The sequence below is a fragment of the Lemur catta genome, chromosome 3 (genome assembly GCF_020740605.2).
Source record: "Lemur catta isolate mLemCat1 chromosome 3, mLemCat1.pri, whole genome shotgun sequence".
Classification (NCBI taxonomy): Eukaryota; Metazoa; Chordata; class Mammalia; order Primates; family Lemuridae; genus Lemur; species Lemur catta.
Window position 1 is genome coordinate 117,770,780 of NC_059130.1, and position 26,591 is coordinate 117,797,370.

At 51.5% G+C, this 26,591-nt stretch overlaps 1 protein-coding gene across 1 annotated transcript in view; it reads left to right on the plus strand.

Annotated features, from left to right (window-relative positions):
- The window catches only part of LRRC38 (leucine rich repeat containing 38), a 28,861-nt gene extending 2,630 nt beyond the window's left edge, over nt 1-26,231 (plus strand). The window contains exon 2 of the mRNA XM_045546081.1: nt 24,156-26,231. Within this exon, the coding sequence (XP_045402037.1) occupies nt 24,156-24,409 (254 nt within the window). The 3' untranslated portion in view covers nt 24,410-26,231. The remainder of the gene's footprint in view (nt 1-24,155) is intronic.
- Nucleotides 26,232-26,591: the final 360 nt, after the last annotated feature.

The window sequence follows — 26,591 nt, forward strand, 5'->3', positions numbered from 1 at the left end:
GGTTCTGAGCAAGGAACAGTGTCCAGGGCCCTGGGGACAAGGCGGGTGCAGGAGGAGGTTGGTCTCGCCCAGCAGGGAGGGGATGGAGGCAGCTCGAGGGCGGCCTGAGGATGCAGTGCCAAGAGTAGCTCTGGGCTCATGCAGCTGCCCGTGTTGTGTGGCCAGAACAGTGTCCCCCCGACCGTGCACCAGAGGGTGGGTGGGCAGTGCAGGAGCTGACACAGACCTTGAAGCGAGAGATTCAGATCTAGATTCAGATTTCTGATCCTGGGCACGTCTCTGACCTCTCTGAGCCTGAGTTTCCCTGCCTCTGCATTCAGAATGTAGTAGGGGCATCCTCTACCATGTTTGCTGTGAATTTTAGGTGAGATCAACTCTGTAAAGGATGCAGTCGCGCTTAGCGAGGCAGCAGGTGCTCTGTAGACAGATAGATGTTAATTGCACCCCCATCCCGTGTGAGCTGCTGCTCATACTCCTGGCAGAGGCAGCAGGGCCATGTGGCTACGAGCCCAGGCCCTGGCACCAGCCACTTGCCTTCACATGCTGCCTCTACTTCTTACTCATTGTGTGACATTCTGTATCCCAGTCTCCTCATCTGTAAAATGGGGATGATACGGTACCCACCTCATAGGCTCGTTGGGAGGATTAAAACGGTATACATTAAGAGTATTAGAGCAGTACCCGGCACACAGGAAGTACTGTGTGTTCGTGCTATTGTTATTACCCTATGTTAACCAGAAGGCTCTGAGCAGTGATGTGTAATTTGCCCAGGATCACACAGAGGGTTAGAATCGGAGCTGGGTGATGCACCAGGACCTCCCGGCTCCCGGCCCCCTGCCACGCCAACCACCCACTTCCTGCCAGAGAAAGTAGCCTCCATTGGGGACCAAGTGCCAAGGCTTTCTAGGCAGACACTCTGCCTCTTCCAGGGTGGGAATTCAAAGGAGCATAAAGGATCTTGTGCCCGCTGCCTTTCCCTTGCCTCCCCTGCCCCCTCCTCCCCCACAGACACACAGCTTTCTCCCTGTGACCTTGACTGCCTGTGACAGTTGCAAAAATGTGCTATCTGCCAGTGGAGCCTCCCCTTGTGGCCACAGCACTGATGGGGAGTGCTCAGTCACAGAGCTCACGGCAGAAGGGAGGACGAGACACCGTTAGGCCCATTGGTGCCCTTGGTCCAGGCTCCTCCAGGGTCTGGAGGTGGGAAGGTCTGGGTCTGAGGACTGAGCAGGAGCTGCCCTGCTGGAGGCAGGAGGCCCAGGGCATGCCAGAATGCCTCGCTGCCAATTAGCAAAAAGAAAACACAAGAGTACAACAAACAAAAAAATAATTTAAAAATATTATTCATCATTTATCTGAAATTCCACATTAATTGGGCATCCTGGGTTTTATCTGGCAACTGACTTTGTAGCTTACAAGTGCTGTCTCTTTTAATGCAACTGCCAGGCCTGGCAGATACCTTTACCCACAATTTACCCGAGAAACAAAGGAAGTGCAAAGAAGTGAAGCAGTTTGCACAAGGTCACGTAGTTAGTGGCTGAGATAAGCTTGACCTCAGGAGCATCCAACCCCGCACCGGGTTGGTAGAGAGAGAGAGTGAGACCATCCCCACCTCCACCCGTCCCCCAGTCTCTGATTCTGCTGGGTGGCAGCCGCCTGCGTCCTCCTTGCAGACCCAGACTCTGCACCTGGTCTGGTGGTTTTTCCCTGAGACGATGGGGTTCCAGTTTCGGACAGTGGGTCGCCAAGGGGACAATGATGATCTCTTGTTAAGTAGACAGGGCCCCAGACCTGGTAGCAGGGACCTCGGAAATCACTCAGGTGACCTGGCTGGGCAGACACGGAGAGAGTGGGGAGGACCCGAAGGAGACCAGGAGGCAGCGGCAAGGCCACCCTTTTCACAGATGGGTGATCTTTCAAGCCTTTGATGTCACATTGTCACATCGTCTTCCCTTTACAGCAGCCCAGCAAAGTAGGCAGGGAATGAAGACACAAAAACGGGCGGCATGGTGGTGTTTCTCAAAGTGCCATCTGAGAGCCACCTGCTCGAGGATCTGTGGGGGAGCTCGGTTGAAGTGCAGATTCCTGGGCCCCCAGACCTACTACTGCCGAGGCCTGGGGGCCTGCATGTAACAAGCCCCGGACCTCCAGCGGTTCCTGTGCACACGGAAGCTTGAGCACAGCTGCTGGAGTGGGAAGGGCTGTGGCTCAGCCACTCACTCGCTGTGTGACAGTGTATACGTTGCCTGTCATCTCTGTGCCTCAGATTTTTCTCTCGTAAACAAAGAGTGTAGGTAGGAGGATTGTAAGGCCCCTTCCAAGTCTAAAATTCTATGGTTTCAAGGGAGGGGAATATTGACTTGGTTTTGAAAATTGCGAAATTGCAGCCCTGGGGGGCCAGGTGCCCTCCAAAAACCCGTGTGCAGGATTTCAGGGCCGTAGTCTCTGTGCTGTAGGGAGGGGCAGAGCCTCTGGCAAACTGGCACTCTGGGCTCATGGTCCTGAGATGCTGTGGCAGTGTGGAAGGACTGTCCCCATGCTGTCCCCAGCCTTGCTCCTGGGGCCATGGGAAGAAAAGGCCACTGGGTTTGAGAAACCGAGGCCAGCAGGCACAGGGCTGTCTCTGTGCTTGGCTCTGGGGGGCACGGAGCAGGTGACACAGCCCATGCTGTGACTGAGAGTGCACCACAGGAGAGGCACATGCAGGCGCTGGGGGGTGCTGCATTTGCCAGGCACCCTGCTGTACCTCCCTCTCTTGCCACGGACGGCCACGTGTGTCCTGCGGGTCACTGCCCACGGTACTAGGGAAGAGATGTGAGCTGATTCTCTCACCCTGCAACCTTGACACATGGAGGTATAAGGAGGGAGGGTTGGGACGATGGATGGACTGAGGCGGCATTAAACAGCACCACATGTCAGACCTGGGGTCTGCAAACCTGGGTCCCTCGGAGGGGACAGCTTCCCAGGGAAGATCCACTAAATCGTCTGCAGTGTCCGAGCATTCAGGGGCTCGGATCCCTGGTGGGGCGGACCCTGTGGGAAGTGTCCTCTCTAGGAAGGGGTGTCATGGAAGGCAGGTGCTCCCAAAGTCCCATCACCACCCCACCTGCTTACCAGGCCTGACTCGGGGATCGCTGGGAGAGCCCACCCCCATCTCCGGTAACTCTGCCTCCCTTTTCTGATGTCAGACACTGAGGGCCTGGTTTGGTCAGACGAGTGGGGACTTCTTGTCATGCTGCCAAAATAAACTGTATTTCAGCCAGAGGGACAAAACCCGATGCTTACCTGAGGGTCATACTGGTCCTTTCTCCCAGGTGACTCCAGGGTGACTCTATTTCTTTTTCTTCTTTTATAAGTACCTCACGCCAACCGATTGTGCCACTGGAGCACCCCTTTTTCCTTCTTTTAAAAAATAAAAGCAGGCCAGGCCTGGAGGCTCACGCCTGTAATCCCAGCACTTTGAGAGGCTGAGGTGGGAGGATCCCTTGAACCCAGGCATTTGAGACCAGCCTGGACAAGATAGTGAGACCCGTCTCTAGAAAAAATTTAAAAATTAGCAGGGTGTGGTGATACGAGACTCTAGTCCCAGCTGCTAGGAAGGCTGAGGCAGGAGGATTGCTTGACCCCAGGGGTTCAAGGTTGCAGTGAGCTATGATCACACCACTGCACTCCAGCCTGGGTGACAGAGTGAGACCGTGTCTCTAAAGATAGGTACCTAGATAAATAGATAAAAGCAGTTTTATTGATTACAAAAAATAGTAGGGTATGTTATTAGACTGGGAAATATAGATAAGTATGAAAAAAATGAAAACTATCCAGATCCCATCAAGATTAAAGTTTTGCTATATTTTATTCTGGTTTTATTCTTACGTCTATATACACATTTAAACAAATTGATATCACACTATATACATTTTTCCTCGAGTTATGAGAGTTTCCTGTTATTACAGTTCTTTGAAGATTTAACTTTTAATGGCCATATGAATAGGTCGTTTCATATTAATGTAGTCTGTCTGCTGTTGTTAGAAATGTGGGTTGTTTCCTTTTGTCTTTTATATGTGAACAATGCTGCAGTGAACATCCTCACAACAGGTAAAGTTTGTGGAAAGCTCTGGTGTTTTTTGGGATGGAGACAGGGGGTGAAAGCTTATGCTTATGTTAAACCCCCAGATACGTTTTTGCCTAGAGAGCTGCTGGGACCACTAGCAGAGAGTACAGGTCTAAGCCACACCTCTCCCAGCCTTATGTATTCTCATTTAAACAAATGTTTTTCAGTTTGACAGGCAAAATGACGATGTCTTGTTCCTTATTGCTTTGGCTGGGTTATTTGCTCACCCGTTGAGGGAACGTTTTGCGTGTGTTTATACCTAAGACAATCGTGTTCTCGGGCAGAGGTTGACTGAGGTTTCAGTTTTCTTGCAAGTGGCCTCTCTCCTGCTGTTGACGGGTCTGTACATGCCTGTGTGCCACTTTTAACTTGTCTCTTAATTGGAGTTGAGTCACTGGGGTGTCACCTTTCTCACCAGTCCCAGTGTCCAGGAGCCGAGTGCCAGCCTTTACGGGCACCGTGGTCTGCAGTTCCGGCGGAGAGCTAGGTGCAAACTTGACCTCAGACAATTTCACAGTGCGCCCTGTCTTGGTTGCTCCCTGGAGAGCCCCCACAGAGTTCCCAAATGCCAGATCTTTCTGGAAATGGTATATTCATCATGTCATTCTATCAGTGAGCTCAAAGGGAGACCTCTTTGCTAAAGGACCTAAGATGGACAGCCCCGGGGGAACACAGCTGAGGACTGGGTTTGGGGAGGTCCGTGTCACCTTTAGGTGCAGTGGACCACTCGTGGGCCAATTCAGATGCCCAGAGGGTTAAGCCCTTTTAGCCAGGTGGCCATTCAGTGCCTGCTGCCCCAGAATCTTGTGGTCTCGAACGTAGTTTGGAGTGAAGAGGGGCTGGGCTGGCAGGGGTTAGAGAGAGGCATCAGGACCTCTGCGTCATGGGGGGTGTGGTGAGTACCTGGATCAAGCGTGTTTGTGGCCCCTGAGTCAAATCGCGTTCTGCCCATGGCCAGATGAGAACACAGCAGATGCATCACTTCCGCTGCTCGGGCCTGTCTGTGCCGCTGCCCATCCCGGTTCTTCCCCTCCCCCTCGCCCACCTTGACCTCTTTACCTTTCCGTTCCTGCTCTGCCTTCCTCGCTGCACCTGTCCCGGCTCCTGAGGCTGGACGGGAGCCCATCCTGTGTGATCTCTGGGATCCTGCACTAACTCTGCCATCACTGTTTGACGTTGCAGGTCATGTGTCTGACCCTTTTTGAGGACACAACACGTGTCTTGTTCCCCCGTGAATCCCCAGTGGCTGGGACAATATAGGGCATGTTTGGAAACCGTCTGATGGCTTCCATTGCACTTAGAGTCAACCCAGCTCCCGCTCATGGCCCAAAGGGCCCCCTTCCCACCGTTTCTCCTCCTTCCGTGCCCTCCCCCTCCCCCCACTCCACCCCTGCCACACCAGCCTTGATCTGTCCCTGGAACACACCAGGGACCAACGTCCAGCCAGGGCCTCTGACCTTGTTGCTCTCTCTGAGTGCCTAGATCTTCAAATGGCTGTGTCTTCCTCATCACTAGGTCTCCACTCAAGTGTCACCTCCTCCAAGAGGCCTTCCCTGACCATCCCACCCCCACTCCATCTGTCTTCATCATATCTGCATATTGCACTTACGTCATCACACTCACTGCGGTGGACGTTATCTAGTCCACAAATGTTGTCCCGTGAGACAGCCAGGCTCCGAGAGATCAGCATGCTCACTGCCACCAGCCGTGCCCAGTGTAGGCGGGTCCCAGTGGGGCTGTGGGAGTGAGTGAGCTGAGGAATGTGTGCTCCTGAGGGCCACTGGGGGACAGGCCGAGGCTATTGGCCTTAGCTTTTGTCCTCTGCAAATGCCTCCTCCCTTTGGTCAGCAAAGCATATCCAGATCACCCTCAACAAAAGCGGGGCCCGAATGCGGGTTCTTTGGGTTTCCTTCCTGGGTCTGTGTGATCCTGGTCAAGTCCCGTAGCCTGCCTGAGCCTCTGCTCACTGCGAGTGAGGGAGGGAGGCAGGGAGCCAGCTGCTTGGGCCCTGTCTGCCGGAGCAGTGGTGGCCAGAGGAAGGGGTCCTGGAGATGCAGCTGGAATATTGTCTTCCCTCCTCTGCAAAGCGTGGTGGGGTGGCTGATGGGGGAGCTCAGGAGGCCGCAGATCCCAGTTTAACCCCAGCTGAACCAGCCACCTTTGCTTGTCAGTTCACAGAAACAGAAACCAGCTTCATCCGGCACAAGCAAATAGAGGGTTCTAGTCAGGATGCAGGGGCGTGGTGTCACCAGGACCCCTTGGTCCTGGACAGTCAAGCCTCAAGGAGTCCTGGGAGAGAGAGCTGGGGGCTCAGGGGGCTTAGCACCCCTCTATCTTGCTCTCACTCTTGTCTCTGCCTCTCACACTTTCTTATTCCTCTGCCCACGTACTGCTGGGTTTCCTCTGCTTTCCCATCCATGTGGCAAAAAATCTTTCCCCTGCCCCACCTGCTCCACTCAGGAGCCCAGCCAAGCCCAGGCCAGACTGTGGTCCCTCGGTCCCAATTTCCAGGCCTCAGGAGGAGGCTCTGTCTGGCCCCTTTGGGAGGTGTCCCTCTCAGTGCAGCCAGCTTGGGGGGTGACTGGGGTGACACTGGGCACCGTGGTTATATGGGTGTGGGGTGGAGTTTAGGGAGCATCACCAAGAGTGGGGGCTGGGCAGGCCACCCACCAGGCGCCCCTGACTGTGGCTATGTGTCCAGTGAACTGTCCACTGGCAGATAAGCTCCCTGACATTCCTGGGCCCCCTTGTCCCCCCTGTCAAATGCAGGCGATAGCATCTGCTCTTTGACCTCAAGGGATATCATATGAAGGAGCTCATAGTGCACTTCCTCCATCACCACACATAGAAGCTATTATTATGTTTTTTGTTGCTCAAATCATGGAAATGCAGGCAAACAGACCAGAGAGGTACACAGACTCACAAAACCCACCGAGCTTAGGGCTTGGCTGTCAAATCCCAAACATCTGCTGACCCACGCAGGGGCACTGTCCTCCCAGGGCTCTCGGTGGGCCCTTCCACCTCTGAGGCCACCAGTCAAGGAGCCTCCTGGCGTTTCATCTTCTTCCTCCTCCCGGATGGTTATGAGATAAATGTCACGGGCAGGGAGGCAGGACCTCGAGGGAGCTACGGGCCACTCGGGACTAAGGGGCAGCTTCTCAGAGCCCAGCCCCAACCAAAGAGCCAAAAGTCACAGTCCTACTCCCAAGTGGCGACCCCGAGTGAGGTTAGCAGGAGAGGCAGCAGGCGGGGGTCAGCAGAGTGTGTGGGTACGGGAAGGACAATTTAGGGCACGGTGCCTCTCACTGGCCGCCATTTGTAGACCCCTGCTCTAGATGACCACAAGGGCCCCTTCTAGTTCTGATTTTAGCTGATGCGTGACCTCTTGTGCCAGCCGCCTCTAGGGCACAGGATGAGAGCGTCTGGGGGCCCCTCCCCCCCAGCTCCCAGCAGAGGTCCCCTGGGTGGGTTCCCATGGCAAAGGTCCCACCACCCCAGGGGCCCGCTTTTGAATCATAGCTGCAGAGTATGTTATTCTCTTTATATCAAGAAAATGCCCCGCTCTCCAAATGATTGGAAAGAGTAGCATTGCTTTTTCATAAGACACGGATGAGATGGTGTGTGCTTTTAAATGGAACCACCACAAATGATTATCTGCGTCAGAAATGTGGGAGTGTGAAGGCCAAGAGAAAGAAGAGCGTCCCAAAGAAAAGTGACCAGAGGACATACAGCCAGGTGCCAGTAGTGATTTTCTTTGGGTGAAAGGGCAGTCTTATGTTTTAAAATAATTAATAGACCTTATGTTTTAGAGCATTTTGAGGTTTATGGAAAACTGAGCAGACAGCAGAGAGTTCCCTCTGCCCCACCGACCCTCGCAGTATCCCGCCGTTAGCATCTTGCACTAGCGCCGTGTTAACACATCCGACTGAGGGACTGTTACCAGTGCGTGATTGTTAACTGAAGCCCAGAGTCAGTTTACCGGAGGGTTCACTGTGTGCATCCTATGGGTTTTGACAAATGGATCTTGTCATGTGTCCGCTGTCACAGTGTTATGTGGGACAGTTTCCCTGCCCCTAAACCCCTGCCCACCTGTTCAGCCCTCTCCCATCCTTCCTGAACCGCTGGTAACCACGGATCTTCTTACTGTCTCTCATTTTGCCTTTTCAAGAATGTTGTATTGTTTTAAATTTTGCTTCTGTGTGCTTTCCAGTGTTTACACAATGGACGTGTGTGATGTGTTTCCTCCTAACTTTTTATTTTAGTGCAGCGCACACACGGACCAGCGCACACACCCGCCATCAGCAGCCTCCCTGCGGGTGGTGCCGCTGGCTGGTAAAGCCACGTACAACTCTTGTCCTGCTGCCTCTCCAGCTCCTGGAACCGTCCACTCCCCTTGGCCTCTGTCCTGCTGGTCTGGGCCCTGGGGTACCGCACTGACCCTGGGTGACTTCTGAATCCCAGCCCACACCTTTGTAAATAGCCCCTGTGTTAGGCCCCCTTCGGATAACCCTGCTTGGGTGGGCGGCGCTGGGATCCGGCCTGAGGGAGCCCTGCGCCAGATGGCTGAGTCAGGTATGACGGAAGGCGGTGTTACAGGTTAGATTGTTCCTCTCCTTCAAATTCTTACTCGTAAGTGCTAACCCTGAGTACCTCAGAAGGTGACCTTATTTGGACATAGGGTCATGGCAGATGTAATTAATTAGTTAGAGGGTGGGTCCTAACCCAGAGTGACTGGTGTCCTTATAAAAAAGCTAATTTTGGACACAGATACAGACGGGCACACCGGGAGCCCACTGTGTAGAGATGAAGGCAGAGAGGTGATGCTTCTGCAAACCAAGGAAAAACCAAAGGTTGCCGGCGAACCACTGGAAGGGGAGAGGCAGGGAACAGATCTTCCTCCCAGCCCTCCAAGGAACCAACCCTGCGGGCACTTGATCTCTGACTTCCAGCCTCCAGAATTATGAGATGTGCATTTTTGTTTTATAAGCTCCTCAGTTTGTGGTACGGTGTTGCAGCAGCCCAGGAAGCTCCCGCAGGGGATGATCAGTCACTTTGCCTGCAAAAGGAGATGAATTACATGTTCTCCAGAATGTGTCCAGGCCTGGGATTTTATGATATCAAAACAAATGGCTTCTGTGCCAGGCATGGTGGCTCATGTCCATAATCCTAGCACTTTGGGAGGCCGAGGTGGGAGGATGGCTTGAGCCCACGAGTTGGAGGTTGCAGTGAGTTGTGATGACGCCACTGCACTCTAGCTGGAGCAACAGAGCAAGAGCCTGTCTCAAAACGACAACAACAACAGCAAAACAAATCGCTTCCCTTGGTTTGCATGTGGGGAAATAAACACTAAAGGGACAAATTGGGCTGTTTTTGGTTGAGGGTTGTCCCTGTGTCCTGCCCCAGAGCAAGCTGCTCCCCTGGCTTCATTTTGTCAAGTATCTATTCAATTCCAGGCGTGGGCAGGGCCATCTAACAGAAATAGAATGCAAGCCACAGAGATAATCCTAGATTTTCCAGTAGCCACATTTAAAAAAGCTAATTTGAATATTTTATTTAATCCAGCATATCCAGAATGTTATTTCAACTTGTAACCAGTAGAAAAATTAATGATCAGATATTTTTCCTTTCTTTTTTTTCATACTAAGTCTTCAAAATCACCCTGTTTTACAGGTTGAGGGAGCCAAGGCACAGATAGGTTACTTTAACTTGGCCGAGCAGAGCAGAGGTGTGACTTGGAAAAAGTCTCTGCATGATCTTGGTCACTAGCAGTTCGGCAGCCTCTGCACTGTCACATCAGGAGCTGGAGTCCCTCAGCTGCCAGCCCGCCCTCTCGCGTCTGTCGTTCTTGCTTTGGGCTCAGAGCCAAACTCAGCCCGTGAGTCTTCCTGACTCAGAGCCCTGCCTTGGAGGGCCGTAAATGAAGGTGACTTGAGCCCAGTAGGGGGAACCAGAGCAGACTGAACACCTGGTGAAAGCAGTTCAACTCCCACCATCTGCTCCCGTGAGAGCTTTATCTGGAACAGTGACCCTTCACTGCTTGTCAAACGGATGTCAAATGACATCCCTCCTGGGCTCAGAACTCCCCAGGAACTCCCATGTCATGGAGAGTAGAAGCCACAGTCCCTCAGAGGTTTACATGCCTCCGAGATCCCACTTCCTCCTAGTTTTTCTTTCTTTCTTTTTCTTTTTCTTTTTCTTTTTTTTTTTTTTTTTGAGACAGAGTCTCACTCTGTTGTCTGGGCTAGAGTGCCGTAGCGTCAGGCTAGCTCCCAGCAACCTCAAACTCCTGGGCTCAAGTGATCCTCCTGCCTCAGCCTCCCGAGTAGCTGGGACTACAAGCATGTGCCACCACGCCCAGCTGATTTTTTCTATATATTTTTAGTTGTCCAGATAATTTCTTTCTGTTTTTTAGTAGAGGCAGGGTCTCGCTCTTGCTCAGGCTGGTCTCAAACTCCTGACCTCGGGCTCCCAGAGTGCTAGGGTTACAGGCGTGAGCCACCGAGCCCGGCCTTCTTTCTGACCTGGTATTTCTTACTGTCCTCTCCTTCATTCACTCTGGTCCAGGTGCCCAAACTCCTGCTGTTGCTCACGCACACCAGGCACAGTCCCACCCCAGGGCCTTTGCACCTGCTGCTCCCTCTGCCTGAGTGTCCTCGCCCCTCACTTCTTTCAGCCCCTTGCTCAGATGCCGCCTACTTCTTGAGCCTGTTGAACCCTGTCCCCTGCCACCCCTGGCTCTCCTTCCCTGCATTCTGTCCCCTCTGTGCTTCTTTTCCCTATTGCACCTGTCACCATCCGTCTTACTGTACGTTTTACTGATTGACTCATCGTCTGTTTGTCTCACTAAATTGTGGCCACAAGGGCAGGGACCTGTGTGCTCTGTTCATCATTTTAACCACGGTGCTAGAACGGTGCCGGCAGGTAGCAGGTGCTCGATAGGTATGTGTTAAAGGAATGGCTGCCTCAGGCGGTGGACACTGAGCCAAGGCAAAGGGAAGACAAGCAGGGAGGAGGGGCCTCCAGAGCCATGGCCCTCACTTGGAGAAACCCGTGTGGCAAACTTGTTTCCTCCAAGTGTTAGTGATTTCAGCGTCCACCAGGAGTAAATGCAGTAAAGGCAGAAGAAGGGGGCGCTGCTGGTCACTGAGGCGTGAACCCGCATAGAATTCCAGACGTGGTGACACTTGGTTGGGGAGGTCGGAAGCAGGGAGGGTTGGGGCCCCGTACCCCTGCAAATCACAACTTGTAAGCAGTTAGCTGGACTTCCTGTCTATTGGGAAATGTCAGATAACACTTTGTATTTGGAGAGTAAGGCTGTGCTGATATAGGAAAATCGATGTTCAATTCTCAGAGGGAGAGACTTGGAAGAACACAGTGTCTGTCTGCAGATACCTGAGAGGCTGTCACTGAATAGAGGAGACTTGTTCTGGCCTCAGGAGATGGGCCTGTGTTTGGGAACCGCAGGGAAATGGATTTTGATGCACCATAAAGAGGAACATGTAACCATTAGGGCTCTGCAAGTAGGCTGCCTCAGGAGGGAGTGAGGTTGCTGTCACTGGAGGCATTCAGGAAGAGGCCAAATGACCACTTTGCAGTGGTGCTGCAGGGAGCATCAGGTATGGGGTGAGATTTCTGCCCAGGGTGCTTCTGTCCTGTGATTCTGACTTTCCAGGGTTCCTGTCCTCGTTCTGCTGGCTGGAGCAGTAGGTCCTGAAGGAGGGTACTGGGTGCTCACACTCTGGTGACTGTACCTGTCTTGATGCCTGGTGCAGTCCCCCCTCCCGTCCCTTCCCCTCCCTCGTGCTTCTCTCTGAACCTAAATAGACAAAGCTCTTAAGCCACACAGCTGAGAAAGACATGCAAAGCTCCCAGCCTCTCGCACCTCTCCGGTCTCGTTCTGCTCACACCGGATCCTCGTCGGAAACCAGATCACCTGCCAGCAACCAGAATCGCTTTCTAAATATGCATTGTGCATGTCTAGTTCATGTCCTCCCTGGAACCAGGACGCTGACCTCTGCAGCTCTCCCCGAGAGCCCGTGTAACCTGGGCTTGCAGACACCCTGGGGTTGCCCCACCATGTTGGCCACTGGGCTCGTTCATTCCATCCTGAATATTTGTCGTGCTTCTGCCCCATGCTCCAGAGAGACTGGCTCCAGCATCTTGTCACTGACCATTCCGTGGCTCCCTCAAATCGCATATCAAAAGCTTGTGTCCCCACCCCTTTTTGTCCATAACTCCTGCTTTAGGCTCAGAACCACACTTGGTGAGCTTCCCTGCTTCAGGACCTGGCCTGGTAAGGGTTAAACCAAAGGTGACCTGAACATATTAGCAGAAACCAGAGCAGACCAAACACCTGCCGAAAGCAAGTTCAGTTCTGTGTACTTGGGACATAGTGAGTCTGACAAAGCCTCTGTCCTCTTGGAGCCAAAATTCCGGAAGACTCAGAAAAGCTTAGACTGCAGGGTTATCTAATCTACCCTTCTTCATTTTCAGAGAGGAAACCATGGCTCAGAGAGGCCGAGTGACTCGCACAAAGTCACACTGTGAACTAGTGAAAAACCGAAGCAAGAGCCAAGCCCCCCGATTCCCGGTCCAGCATGTCCCCCTCCCACTGCCCAGCAGTTGTTAGGGGAAGGTGTAGCACGGTGGTGGGAACACAGGCTTTGGATTTAGATCCACCGTAGTTCAAATCCAATGCCTTTGTCTCCCAGCTGTGTGAGCCTGGGGAAATTGTTTAACCTCTCTGTGCTTTGGTTTTCCCATGTGGAAAACATGGACAGAAATATTCATAAGTCTATCGTGAGGGTCAAAGACATGATCCTGTGAGGCGCTTAGCACAGTGCCTGGCACACAGGACTTGGAATAAGTGCCGCTGTCATTATCGTCCCTGCAGTGAGTCCGTGTTGCCTCTCAGGGGCTACAGGTGTGTCTCAGTGAGGTCTCACTAAAGGTGGGTGGGACTAAGAGTGGGGACACCTGGCTCCCAGGTTTGGCTCTGCCACTGACCCATTGGGGGATGTGTGAGTTTCCTGTTGCCGCTGGAACAGGTGACCACACAGATCTGTTATTTCACAGTTCTGGAGGTCAGGAGTCCAAAACGTCTTATGGCCCAAGTTGAGATGTCCGTGTTCCTGTCACCTTTCCCAGCTCCAGACGCTGCCCACGTGCCTCGGCGCTCGGCCCGCTTCACCCTGACCACTATTTCCATCGTCACCTTTTCTTCCCTGTCCCTCCTGCCCTCCTCCACAGGTCTTTGCCCTGTGATTATATCAGACCCACCTGCATGGTCCAAGATAGTCTCTCCATCTCAAGAACCTTAGTGACATCTGCAAAGCCTCTTTTGCCGTGTAAGGTAACATAGTCACAGATCCTGAGGATTCGGATGTGGATAACTTTGGGGGTCTTTATTCTGCCTCCTACAGGGACGTAACTTCACTTTCCCCACCTGTGGGGGTCGAGTCAGATACTGCACTGGTGTGTTTCTCGTGAACTCTCCCTGCCCCGGCCCCAGCGCCTCACCCTGAGATCACGTCCGCAAAACTCCACGACCCTGCCCTGGTGACAGTAGTTGCCACAGTGCTGGGAGCTGCTGAAAACTCCCAGATACGGGTATCTTCTGCCAGGATCCTGGCCCCCACTGCTGGAAAAAATCACAAATATAACCTCAAAACCAACTTGGTTCCTGCCGTGCCAGAAAAATCAGAATTGCTTTTGTTGGTTCGGGAGCTGTTTGGGGCATGGAGAGCACTTTGTGGGCTGAGGGGGAGATTCTGGCACTCAGAGGAAGATGTCCCTGGGATGATTGTCACAGGCAGCACAGGGGGGATCCCCAACCCCTGGGCTGGAGTGGCCCCCAGGGAGCTTCAGAGCTAGGCAGGTCCCATGTGGTCAGGGGGAAGGACTGGGTCGGAGGAGGGAGGGACACTTGTATCTTTTATAATAAAATTGTGAATCTACCTTGTGTGGACTTGTGTGCATTTTGAGATCCCCTGGGTCTAGAATAACATGAGCATTAACAGCCAAACATGTCCTGGGTGAGTTGCAGGGCTTTTTCTAAAAATTCTTTTTTTTTAAGAATGAAATTTTTCTCTATTTTCTTCTTTTTTTATATTACATTTCTCCCCCCAAAAATGTAGCAACAAAATGTGGCTTATACATGCAATGGAATTATTAGCCTTAAAAGGAAGAGAATTCTGACACAGGCTGCAACATGGATGAACCTTGAGGTTCATGCTGTGCCAAGTGAAGTAAGTCAGACACAAAAGGACAAATATTGCATGATTCCACTTGCATGGAGTACCTAGAGTAGTTGAATTCACAGGAACAGACAGTGGGACGGGATTTGCCAGGGGTTGGTGGAAGCGGGGAATGAGGAGTTAGGGTTTAGTGGGGACTGAGTTTCGGTTTGGGAAGACAGAAAGTTCTGGAGATGGGTGGTGCTGATGGCTGCATCACAATGTGGATGTAACTTAACGCTCGTGAACTGGACACTTGAAAATGATTAAGATTGTGAATTTTATGTTATACGTATTTTACCAGAATTAAAATATTTTTTAAAAACTAGGTTAGAAAAATACCCCAAAGCAGTCTCCTCCTGAGCCCTGTGGCCATCTCAGGCTGGCTCCCTCCTTACCGAGGGGGCTGTCCCGTGCCGTGTGGGATGCCCAGCAGCATCCTGGTCTTCTACCCACTAGTGGCTTGTGGCACCCCACCTAGTGTGACAACCAAAAATGTCTCCAGACAGCGACAAATGCCCACTGAGGGGCAGATTCATCCCCAGTTGGGAAGCATTGCCCCGAGGGTTGCCGAGGAAGAGGATGGAGTGAGATGATACGGGGAAGTACTCATGGTTCCTGAAATCGTAGGATTTTCAATGAATATGACTTCCCGATAGAACGTCATCTTGATGGTGTCATAGGAGGGGCCCACTAGCATACACACCCCTCTGCGTTCCGAGACACATGGCACATCTCTTCTTCCGGCCGGCCAGCGAGCCCACCATGGGAGATCGTCTCTGGACGTGGTGCTTACAAGGGCGGGTCCAGGGGCAAAGCCACAGTGGGGTCCGGGGTCTGAGTATCCAGAGGCCGCGTGGAGCTCTGATCACCATAACAAGCCGTGGCGGGTCCCAGACTCACGGGCCATTCTTAGATGTCCTCACGTTGGCCTTACTGGAAGGTTCTTTCTAGCCAGATCATCGACAGTAACCAGACACAGGCTAGTACCCCGAGTACTCGGCCTGGAGCCCGACTCGTGGGGGCTGCTTGTTACTGACAATGGTGCCGGGGTGGTGGACAAGGGAAGGTAGAGGCAGAACTGTGGTGATGGCCAAGATGACAGCTGTGATGGCGACATGGGTGGGGGTCGTGGAAACTCACGCCTTTCTTCCCTATTTTCAGCCCTTTGTGATCATTCTCTGCCCATCTCTTGTGGGGGGAGGTCAGTTGATTTTCCCCGCTTGTGTGTGCGACTGACGTCTGCATCCTGAGGTGAGGGGTGGGAGTTGGGCTGGGGTGCAGGGTACAAATGAAGTCATATGCCTGGTGCTGCATCCTTGCTGCCGGACTGCCCCTTCTCCAGGACACTGTCAGTGGAGCCAGGACAAGCCAGGGTGAGCCTTTGACCCGTCACTGCAGATGCATCTTCCTCTTGCAAAATTAGCTTGTTACTCAATCAGACGAAGTGTCTGCTGAGTTGGGATTTTAATTGGGAATTTTCCCCCATGTGATGGTTGATATTTAATGAAAGTGATGGTGGAGAACAAAGGTTAGCACTATCGGAAATTAGAGCTGGAGTTCCCTGGCACCCCTGCGCCCAGGAGCAGGAGCGAGCCCTGCAGTGGCCTCCGGTGCCTCCCGACGTGGCACTGTCCTCTGCCGCAGCAGCGGCTGTAACACAGGCAGCTTCTCCAGGTGCGCAGAGCTGAAGTAGGAACCTGGTGCCTGGGAAGAGCACGAAACAGGGAATCAGGAGACCTGGGTTTCAGTCCAGACTCCAAGTGACCTTAGACAAATTGCCCAACTTCTCTGGGCCTCTCATCTGTAAAATTCGGGAGAGGAGGAGGGCGGGAGACAGATGTCAAATGTGCCTTCAGATCTAACCTTCTAACGTGCTGTGAAACCAGGTGTGCTGGCCAAAGTCCAGCTGTGGGTGTGAAAGGCCAAGAGGCTGGTTCTGTTTCCTGGGCCTTCGAGGGTTAATGTTCCGGAATGGTGGCAGGGAGGACAGGGAAAGGTGTTCAGCTCTCCTGGTAATCAGAGAAATGAAAATTAAATCAACGGTATACTCCTTTATGGACTATCGGATTGACAAAGATGAAAGAATGACAAAATCCATCATTGGTGAGAGTCCAAGGACTCACACACAACCTTCAACTTGTGGGAACACATCTTAGAGAAATAACGAAGAATGTGCACAAGGCTGTTCATTGCAGCCTGGCTTCTAGTATGGAAAAAACTGGAAGCACCCTGCGATTGGGTGAGTATGTCATGGTTCATCTCCCCCAAAATACCCTGCAGCCATCAACAGTGATGCTTTACAATTATCTTTGTTGAATGAAAAGATGTTCCATATTGGGTTATCCACCAGAGTGGTGGAGTATGTCTACATGGTGGGTTTATGCACACATACACACAGGAAAATTCTAGAAAGATAAAAGCCAAAGTGTTAACCATATGTTTATGGGTTGTTTTATTCCCCTTCTTTTTGTTTATTTCTTTTGTCTCAGTGTGTTTGCAGACTTTGCCCAATAAGTGGAGTTAAGAAAACAACAATATATTTTTAACCACCAAAAGCACTTAACAGAGTTTGTTGATCTGCGTTATGCAGTCCTGCGAGGCCAGATCCGGGGAAAGGCCCGGAGAGATCCTCTGGCTGCAGGCCTGACTGCTGGCAGGGGGCCGGTCCGGTGCGGGAGATTAATCTCAATCTACCGTCCGCTGTGTCACCGTCTATTTCTGGAGAGTGGCAGCTCTTCACCCTCTCCAGCTCAGGTGTCAGCTGCTGGGGAGAAGTCATCAGTCAAGGGGAGAGAGTCCAGAGGGGTGGTGGCAGGCAGGACACCCAGCGGCCCTGCATAAGGGACATGCTCATCTCTTCCGAGTGTGTCCTGGAAGAGAAGGAAGTCGTAGCTATAAATGGAGGGCACCGTGGACCCCGGTCTGCCTAGGCCAGAATGAGACAGAGCTCACTTTGGCTTTTGTGGAATATGGGTTGGAGGAAGGCCCATAACAAGACAGAAAGTGGGAAATCAACTCCCTGCCAGTTGAGCCTGCCCATGCGGTCGTCTCCCTAGGAGGGTGCAAGCTGCATCATTACCATGGCCTCCCAAGACCCTCGTGCCACCCAGCACGTGGTTTTGTAGGGACAGCTGGACGGAGTCAAAGGATTTGTGGCTGTGGGACAAAGACTGATGGTTAGGACAGGTTCCAGCTCAACCTTGAACTCTGTTTTCCTATAATCCATTGGTTGGGCCGGGTGCGGTGGCTCACGCCTGGAATCCCAGCACTTTGGGAGGCTGAGGCAGGAGGATCACTTTGAAGCCAGGAGTTGGAGATGAGGCTGGGTAACATAGTGAAGCCCCATCTCTATAAAAACTTTTTAAAAATTAGCTGGGTGTGGTGGCATTCCTCCAGTGTCCCAGCTACTCGGGAGGCTGAGGCAGGAAGATCACTTGAGCCCAGGAGTTCAAGGCCGCAGTGAGGTATGAGTGCGCCACTGCACTCCAGCCTGGGCAACAGAGCAAGACTCGGTCTCAAAGAAAAAAAAATCCATTGGTTGGGCCCCTTGAGTGTAGAAGCCAGCGCTGGCTAATGGAGGCAGGGAAGGAATTATTGCAGGGCTGTCAGGGTGTACTTTGGATAAATCTCTCTCTACACACACACACACACACACACACACACACACACACACACACACACACACACACGGTGTACTTTGGATAAATCTCTCTCTACACACACACACACACACACACACACACACACACACACACACACGGTGTACTTTGGATAAATCTCTCTCTACACACACACACACACACACACACACACACTCTCACTCACTCACTCACTCACACACTGTCTCTCTCTCTCTCTTCTCTCTCTCTCTCTCGTTCTCTTTCTCTGGGGACCCTGACACACACAGACCCCCTTCTCAGATACCTGAAACCAGACACAGGCACCATCTGAAACCTTGAAAATCTGAACACTAACCCCAGGTTTCCTGAGCACGTGTGGTGGCCAGACACCGTGGTAAGAGCTTCCCAAATATTCTCCCATTTCGTGCTCACAGCCCCATCTCGAGGGGGTGCTTGGGGCGGCTGGGCTGGCGCGGGGTCCCACAGACATCAGGTGGTGGGCCAGCCCCTGCCGGGGGTCTGCTCTGCCCTCACGGGTGGCATCTCCCCGTGTCTGTGTTTCGGAGCATCTGGGGCTCTCCTGACAGGGCTGTCCGGAGGCTGTGCCTGTCTCTTGACCTTCCCAATCTGTCCAGCTCTTCTAGGAGATCTTCTGGAAACTTCTAGGACGTGTCTCTAAAAGACACTCTGCCTGGGGGGAGCTTGTTCTGGGGCGCTGGGCCGGGCTGGGGCAGCCCCGGGTCTCACCGCCTGGGAGAGTGGCGGGTACAGGGTGGTTAGTGGTCAAACTCTGCAGCCAGGCTGGCGGGGCTCAGTCCCAGCTCTGGCATTTCCTCGCTGCGTGGTTTTGGGCAACTCGCTTGCCCTTTCTGTGCCTCAGTTTGGTCATCTGTAAAACGGGCATAATTATAGTAGCCTCCTTCTCGGGTGGGCCTGGGGAATAAATGGGCTCATCCGTGTGAGGCCCCAAGAGCAGCGCCCGGCACACGCCAGGTGCCGCGTCAGTAGGGTTTATTTCCTTTGCTATTCTTATCTCAGACAGCTGAAGAGGTGGGTCAGGGAAAGGAGAGAGAACATTCCAAAGTCATGTAGGGACGTTGCAGGGCCTCCCCTCCTCACCTGCTCGTGCCCCGCACCAGCCGGTCCTTCCACTCCCCCCAGACCCCCCCGCCGTGGGCTTCCCCCCGCCTTTCCTGTGCAACTTTTCACGTTCTACTTGAGGTGTCCTTTGCACGTGCCCTGACGCCTGTCCCCTTAGACCTGAGCTCCTTGAGGCCAAGGCCACCTGTCTCTGCCTCTGTCTCTCTCTCTCCCTTCCTCCCTTTCTCTCTTTCTCTCTCCCTTCCTTTCTGCATTCCTCCTCGCCTCTCTTTGTCCCTTTCTTCTTTCCTTCCTTTTTCCCTTTCTTTCATATCCATCACGGCCCTTAGCATAAAGCCTCACCTGTTTTTCTTAATGCATGAATTACAGGAAGCCATTTAGTAACTAAATGCCCACTGAGTAGCTAAGAGCCGGGCTGCCTTAGAAGGTTACTGTTTATTCTGCTCCAGTTGCCATAACAAAATACCATTGACGGGGTGGCTTAGACAGCAGACGTCTGTAGACATCTGTTTCCCCACAGTTCAGGTGCCAGCAGGGCTGGGTTCTGGAGAGGACCCTCTTCTTGGCTTGCAGATGGCCACTTTCTTGCAGCATCCTCACACGGCAGAGACAGAGTGAGGGAGAAAGAGAAGCGGAAAGAGAGAGAGAGATACAGAGACAGGCTCGGGCAGCTCTGTGGTGTCTCTTTTTATAAGGGCACTAATCCCAGGAGGAAGGCCCCACCCTCATGGCCTCATCTAACCCTAGTTACCTCCCAAAGGCCCCATCTCCAGGTACCATCACATCGGAGCTCCAACATACGAATTTTGGGGGGACACAATCATTCAGTCCATAACAGCTACCTATTTAGCAGAGCATTTCAGTCTAAAGCAGTGGTTCTCAACCAAGGGGACTTCATCCTCCCCACTCAGGGGACATGTGGCAATGTCTGGAGACATTTTTGATTGTCCCACTGGGTGGGGGCTGCTGCTGGAATCTAGTGGGTAGAGGCGGGATGCTGATAAACACCCTACAGTGCACAGGACAGCCCCCACGTCAAACGGTTGTCCTGCCCCGTATGTCAGTAGTGCCCAAGCTGAGAAACCATGGTCTAAACTAAGGTCCTGCAGGGGAGAGGAGGGGACCCCAAAATCAGCCTATGCCAACTCTAGAGTTCTGCAGTTGGTCTCACGGCACTTTTAGATGTTTAGTAGCAGTGTCCTCCCGCCTTCTGCTGCATCCTGTCTGCCTGCCTGACTCTCTGTGTCCAACTCTTCTTACTTTTGTGCACTTTATGAGCTATAAAAACCCATCAAGTCAGTGAGTCTTATCATGATAGCGCCACTGTCATCGTTCCAAAGTCCCCCGCCCCTGGTGGGCTTGCTTGCAGTGTTTCTCCAACAAGCCCATTTCTTCTAGCCACAGAGAAATGTGAGATGACATTTTCTAAAATTGTCGATTTGTAAAAATGCCAAGACTAATCTCAAGGCACAAAGAACATTGTGGAAATCAAAATTGACTCGAGAAGTCATGTCCAGCAAAGGCTGGATTGAAATGACAGGCGCTGTGGACTTGTGTTATTGTGTTGTGGTTGTTTTCCATCTCATACTGCTTACTGAAGACAAGGATTTTTAGAAAGTTTCTGTAGCTAAATAATGACCTGTTACTAGCTTGAAGGTGGCAAATAATCTGCTGTCTTTAGAAACTGCCTGTGCTTCGTGCGATCTGTTGGTGTCCATCTTATTTATTTGCGCATCTTTGGCTGGGTGTGGGCTGCTAAGAGGAGGCAGGTTGATTGCATTTTCCATTTTCCCATTGAAGAGATCAGTGTCTGCAAGGGAACTCCAATACAACCCTGTCTTGAAGCTCTCCTGTTTTATTCAAATGCATTTAAAATGCTCAGAAGTAGACAGAACTTTGGCCTCTAAGAAAAAGAAAGTGTCAAAAACTGTAATCAAGTGTAAACTGGAGAAGCATACAGAGCTAATTCCTTGGCTCTATAGAGCAGGCACTGATGCAGGGGGAGGAGGGAGCGCAGAGGCTGGTTGCTAGGCAATGGTTCCCACGGGAAGGAAAGCATCGGTGGGTTGGTTGTAGACTATGTAAAAGATGGGCCAGACTGGAAGGAAGGAGGAAGCTCAGATACTCTTCCTTCGTCTTCTGTTTCTGAGCTGGAGTAGAAAAGACACACAGATAAGGACTCCAAGAGTGGTTGGTTGCAGGGTTCCTGTGCAATGAGCAGGGCTGCTCTTTGCAGGACAGAAGCCGGCCAATTACCGAGGTGAGAGGAAATCATCCCGCCTTTCAGGTCATGCTGGAAGTGGGTGGAGGGTCAGCTAGTTGAAACCTGGAAGCACTGGGAAGAGAGCAGGGGAGGTTTTCCTGAGAGTTGGAAGGAAGCCAGAGGGAAGCAGACAGTGAGGGCAGTTGAGCTTCCTGTCAAGATGGTGTCCCCACATCTCTCTGGCTACTCCCGCTGGAAAAAGGGGACTTTATTAATCAAAGGATAAGAGGCAGGCTCCAGAGCCAAATGCCTGGGTTTGAATCCTAGCTTCATCACCTTGAAGCTGTCTTGCCAAAAGCAAGCTATGTAAATTCTCTGTGCCTCAGTTTTCTCATCCATAAAATGGGCATAATTGCAGTACCTACTCATAGGCTGTTGTGAGAACTGAGAGTAGATACATATGTAGCACTTAAAGCAGTGTCTGCACATAGTAAGTACAGTGTGACTGTTAGTTACTACTACTTTGTTTTTCTCTCTTCTTCCAAATCAGAAACAGAAGGTCAGCTCTTTACGCATTCTAATGTCATGCATTCTCTTGTAACTGAGGTTCGTAAAGTCATGACAGTCATTTGAGTTTGTGCATATTTCATGTTATGTACCAGTCAGGATGGGTACATGATGCTTGGTAACAAACAGTCTTTAGTGTCTTAGCACTATGCAAGCCTGTATCTCTGGTTCATGTCCAATGAGGGCTGGGGCTGGGGGACTCTCTTTATACTTATGCAGAGTATTGGCCATCAGGGGCTTCGTCTCAACACATCTGTCTTTCCAACCTCAGCTCATGCCAAGTTCCCCTTTGCCCACTCTGCTGCCCCTGGCTGCTCTGTGTTTACAGAGTGCCAAGCTCTTGCCTAGTTTATCTTCTCTGCCTAGAATGTTCTCTGTATGGCTGATTGCATCTCATCTTTTAGACCTTAGCTAACATAAGACCTCCTGACTACCCCATCCAAAGACAGCCCTTTGTCCCAGACGTTCTTTGCCATTTCACCCTCATGTTTCATCCTAAACATTTTATTATTATATAACTCAATCTACTGATTTATTGCCCGAAATGTAAGCTGCATAAAGGCAAGCATTTTATTTTATTCACTGCTGTGTCCTGAGGGCCTAGGATGTAGCAAATACTCAAAACAATATTTGTGGCGTAAATGAATGTCTGTCTTCTCCCACTAGAATTTACACGTTCTGGGTAGGGGCCTTACTGGCCTTGTTTATCACCAGTCTCTCGGCCCAGGCAAAGTACTCAATACATATTTGTTGAATGAATACACGAGTGTCTAGAGAGCCACCTGTCATGGTGCCCAGTTTCTCGCGCCTCAGGCAGGTCTCCCTGTAGGCTCATGTCAGTAGATGGGAGTGTAGAGTTTACCTGTGATCTCTTCACTGCCCCCTACATCACCTGATGGCAGATGAGGTTTCCCAAGAGAAATGGCTCAGTGATAAGGGAACAGTCAGTGGGGTGGTATCTCTGAAATGTTATAAACCAGCCAGGCGCAGTGGCTCAGGCCTGTAATCCCAGCACTTTGGGAGGCTGGGGTGGGAAGATCGCTTGAGGCCAGGAGGTCAAGACCAGCCTGGGCAACATAGCAAGACTCTGCTTCTACAAAAACTAAAAACAAATTAGCTGCACATGGTGGCCTGTGCCTGTAGTCCTGGGAGGCTGAGGCAGGAGGATCACCTGAGCCCAGGAGTTCAAGGCTGCAGTGAGCTATGATTGGGCCACTGCATTCTAGCCTGGGTGACGGAGCAAGGCCCCATCTCTAAAAATTAATTAAGTTAAAATGTTATAAACCCATTACTCTATTCTGTTTCTCAATGCCAGCTGACTGGCAACTTCTGTCACTACCACTTGATGGCAGCCATGGGAAGAAAGCATGAGCTTCCTGTTTCCCCATCTCCTGCACCCCCGGCTCTTCTCATCTTGGCTTTCCTCCCCCGTTCTCTGTCTTACAAAGGCATAATGGCTATAGGCCAGGTCTCTGGAGCCAGACTGCTTGAGTTGGAATCCAGGCTTGGTCACTTACTAGCTGTGCAACTTTGGGCAAGTTACTTCACCTCTCTGACCTGTTTCCCCATTTGTAAACCATTACCCTATGGAGTGGTTGTAAGGATTTAATTAATTAATTAATTAATTAATTTAACTAATTAATATTAAGCCAAGTGCTTGGAACAGTGCCTGTACCATGGTAAGTTCTATGTAGCATTTATTGTTATAAAGCACTTGCTCAGCACACACTCAGTTGTGGTAGTTTTTAGACTGGAGGGTTTGAAACTTCTAAAGTGAGTCAGACATTCTTCAAGTGAAATCTTAAAGACAACCCTAATATATAAAACAGAATTTAAAAGGGCTTTTCTGGTATGGGCATTGTGGCTCACACCTGTAATCCCAGCACTTTGGAGGCTGACCCAGGAGGATCACTTGAGCCCAGGAGTTCAAGACCAGCCTGGGCAACATATTGAGACCCCATCTCTACAAAAAATTAAAAAAATTAGCTGGGCATGGTGGCACACACATGTAGTCCCAGTTACTCAATAGGCTGAGGCGGGAGCATCACTTGAGCCCAGGAGTTCGAGGCTACAGTGAGCTATGATTGTGCCCCTGCACTCCAGCCAGGACCTTAGAACTGCATGTTCTGATTTTTTCCTCGGTGATTACTCTGAGGCTTAAAAAAAAAGTTTACCTTCCATTCAGACCAGCCTTTCCCCCATTTTATTTTTGGGGAACACTCCTGCTTTGCTGGCTCTGCAAGCACTCGCCTTGTCAACCTGTAGGCAATCCGCGCTGCAGCCTAAACCTCTCTCTCCTTCTACCCGCCCTTCCTCAGGCCTGGACACAATCCAGTGCTCCCTGCCGATGGAGAGCAGGAGGATATCCTTGCGCGAGCTGTCGGAGGCCAGCTTCAGCGAGTGCAAGTTCAGCCTGTCGCTCACAGACCTGTTCATCATCATCTTCTCCGGCGTGGCCGTGTCCATCGCTGCCATCATCTCCAGCTTCTTCCTGGCCACCGTGGTGCAGTGCTTCCAGAGGTGCGCCCCCAACAAAGACACAGAGGACGAAGACGAGGACGAGGATGACTGAGCCACCTCTTCCCGTTCGTCACTGTCCAGCACCGAGCCAGCAGCTCCTCTCTGAGAAGACAGGGAAAAGCATCGGCCCCCATCAGTGAACAGAACAGAGCCTGCTCCGCGTCTGGGCCCCCGGGTCCCCCACTGGGACCCCTGGTCACGGGGTTTAGAATCAGCAGAGCAAAGAAGGGCAGAGCCTGCCTCTCAGGTGGAGGTGTGTGTTGGGGGAGAAGACGGCCAGGGCAGCCTTCGTAGCTGATGGCTGAAAACCTCCCCAGCAGATGTGAAGACTTGCGGCTTTTGACCACAAAGATGATTTTATGCTGTTCTTTCTCTGACCTGGACTGGGAGGTCACGAAGCTTCCCCTTCCTCCCAAGTAACAGCAGCTCAAACAGTGGGGACTAAAATTCAGATCGTTCTCTGCAGGAGAAAGAATTCCACCCTTTGTCTAATAGGCCTCAGCAACCTTGGGATGTTATACTGAGAACAAATAAACTGTGTGCAAGGGGCGGGCATGGTGGCTGACACCTGTGATCCCAGCACTGTGGGAGGCTGAGGCGGGAGGATCGCTTTAGGCCAGGGGTTCAAGGCTGCAGTGAGCTGTGATCACAGCACTGCCCTCCCGCCAGGAGAACAGAATAAGTGAGACCCTGTCCCCCCCAAAAAAAAAAACCAAACAAAAGCAAAACAAAAAACCCATGTGCAATAGACCGAATGTTTGTGTCCTCCCCCAGATTCGCATGTTGAAACCTAATCCCAGTGTGATGGTATGTGGAGGTGGTGCCTTTGGGAGGGGATCAGGTTTAGATGAGGTCATGGGTGTGGCCCGAGTGATGGGATTAGTGCCCTCATGAAAGGGGCCCTAGAGAGCTCCCTCACCCCTTCTTCCACTTGGGGACCCGGTGAGAAGTCAGCTGTCGATGAACCAAGAAGCGGGCCCTCCCCAGAACCCAACCATGCCAGCACCCAGGTCTCAGACTTAAAGCCTCCAGAACTGTGAAAATAAAAATCTGTTGTTTCTAAGCCGCTCAAACTACGGTATTGTGTTGTAGCGGTTGAAATGGACCAAGACACCATGTTTGGGAAAATGGCACCAAGGAAGAAGCTAAGACCTGACCAAACAGTGTTTGTTGTTATATTTTGGTAAACTTTTGGGTTTACCAAATGTTGGAAAAATTTTGTTGACATAACTCAACCCCTGATCCTTATCCTAAGAGGTGGCAATTTGTAGCGGAAGGATAGTTGCTTTGTACGATTGTGATGGTCTCTCTGCTCAGAATCTTTCTTCCCTCTGAAGGTACAATCGGATTGTTCCTCTCTCCCAGCCCCTTCCTGGGCCCCTCCTCAGCTAAGTAACGCTTCGCCATTCTCTATGCCATAGCTCCGGACTGGTCATCTCCAGAACTCCTGATAAACCTTCCTGGAGGCCAGGATTCCAATCAGCAGGTTGTACTGGATCAACAAAATGCTAAAAAAATATGCTGAGACGTGGCCTCTGAAAAACCTCCATTGGTGGCCTTAGGGTATATGTGACATTTCTTTGGCACATAGGCTGTGACAGGCAGTGTTTTCCAGGATGTGGGATGCCGAACTTTGGTTCAGAGACAATGTGAAACAAACAAGACTTGCGCCCCAGTGGGTTAATACAAGATGACTTGTGTTAGCAGCATTGTCCCGGGCTGGGGGCTGAGACTTGGAACAGGGGCTCATGAGAAGCCCTTGGGATATTTTTGAGAATCATTTTTCCATTGTTCCCTATAATATGTTACTGATGTTTCTTTCCTTCATTGCTTCTTTCCGTCCTTGCTTCCGTAAATAATTATGGAGTGCTTACTCAGTGCCAGGTACTGGTCTAGGCATTGTGGTTGTGCATTGAATAAGAAAGACAGGTTCCCTGTTCTCTTGGGCCTCACATTCTTATGGGTAGAACAGAAAACGAACAAGGAAACAAAACTGTCATCGCAGGTAGAAGCGTCGTGAGGAAAGTAAATGAGGTCTTAGGACCAAGAGTAACTGGTAGGACCCACTCCAGAGTAGGCAGTCAGATGTGTGTGTTAGGGTTCTCTGGAGAAGCAACCAATAGGAGACAGACAGACAGACAGACAAAGATATTTATTACAAGGAATTGGCTCATGAGGTTATGGAGGCTGAGAAGTCCCAGGATCTGCACTTGGCAAGCTGGAGACAGGAGAGC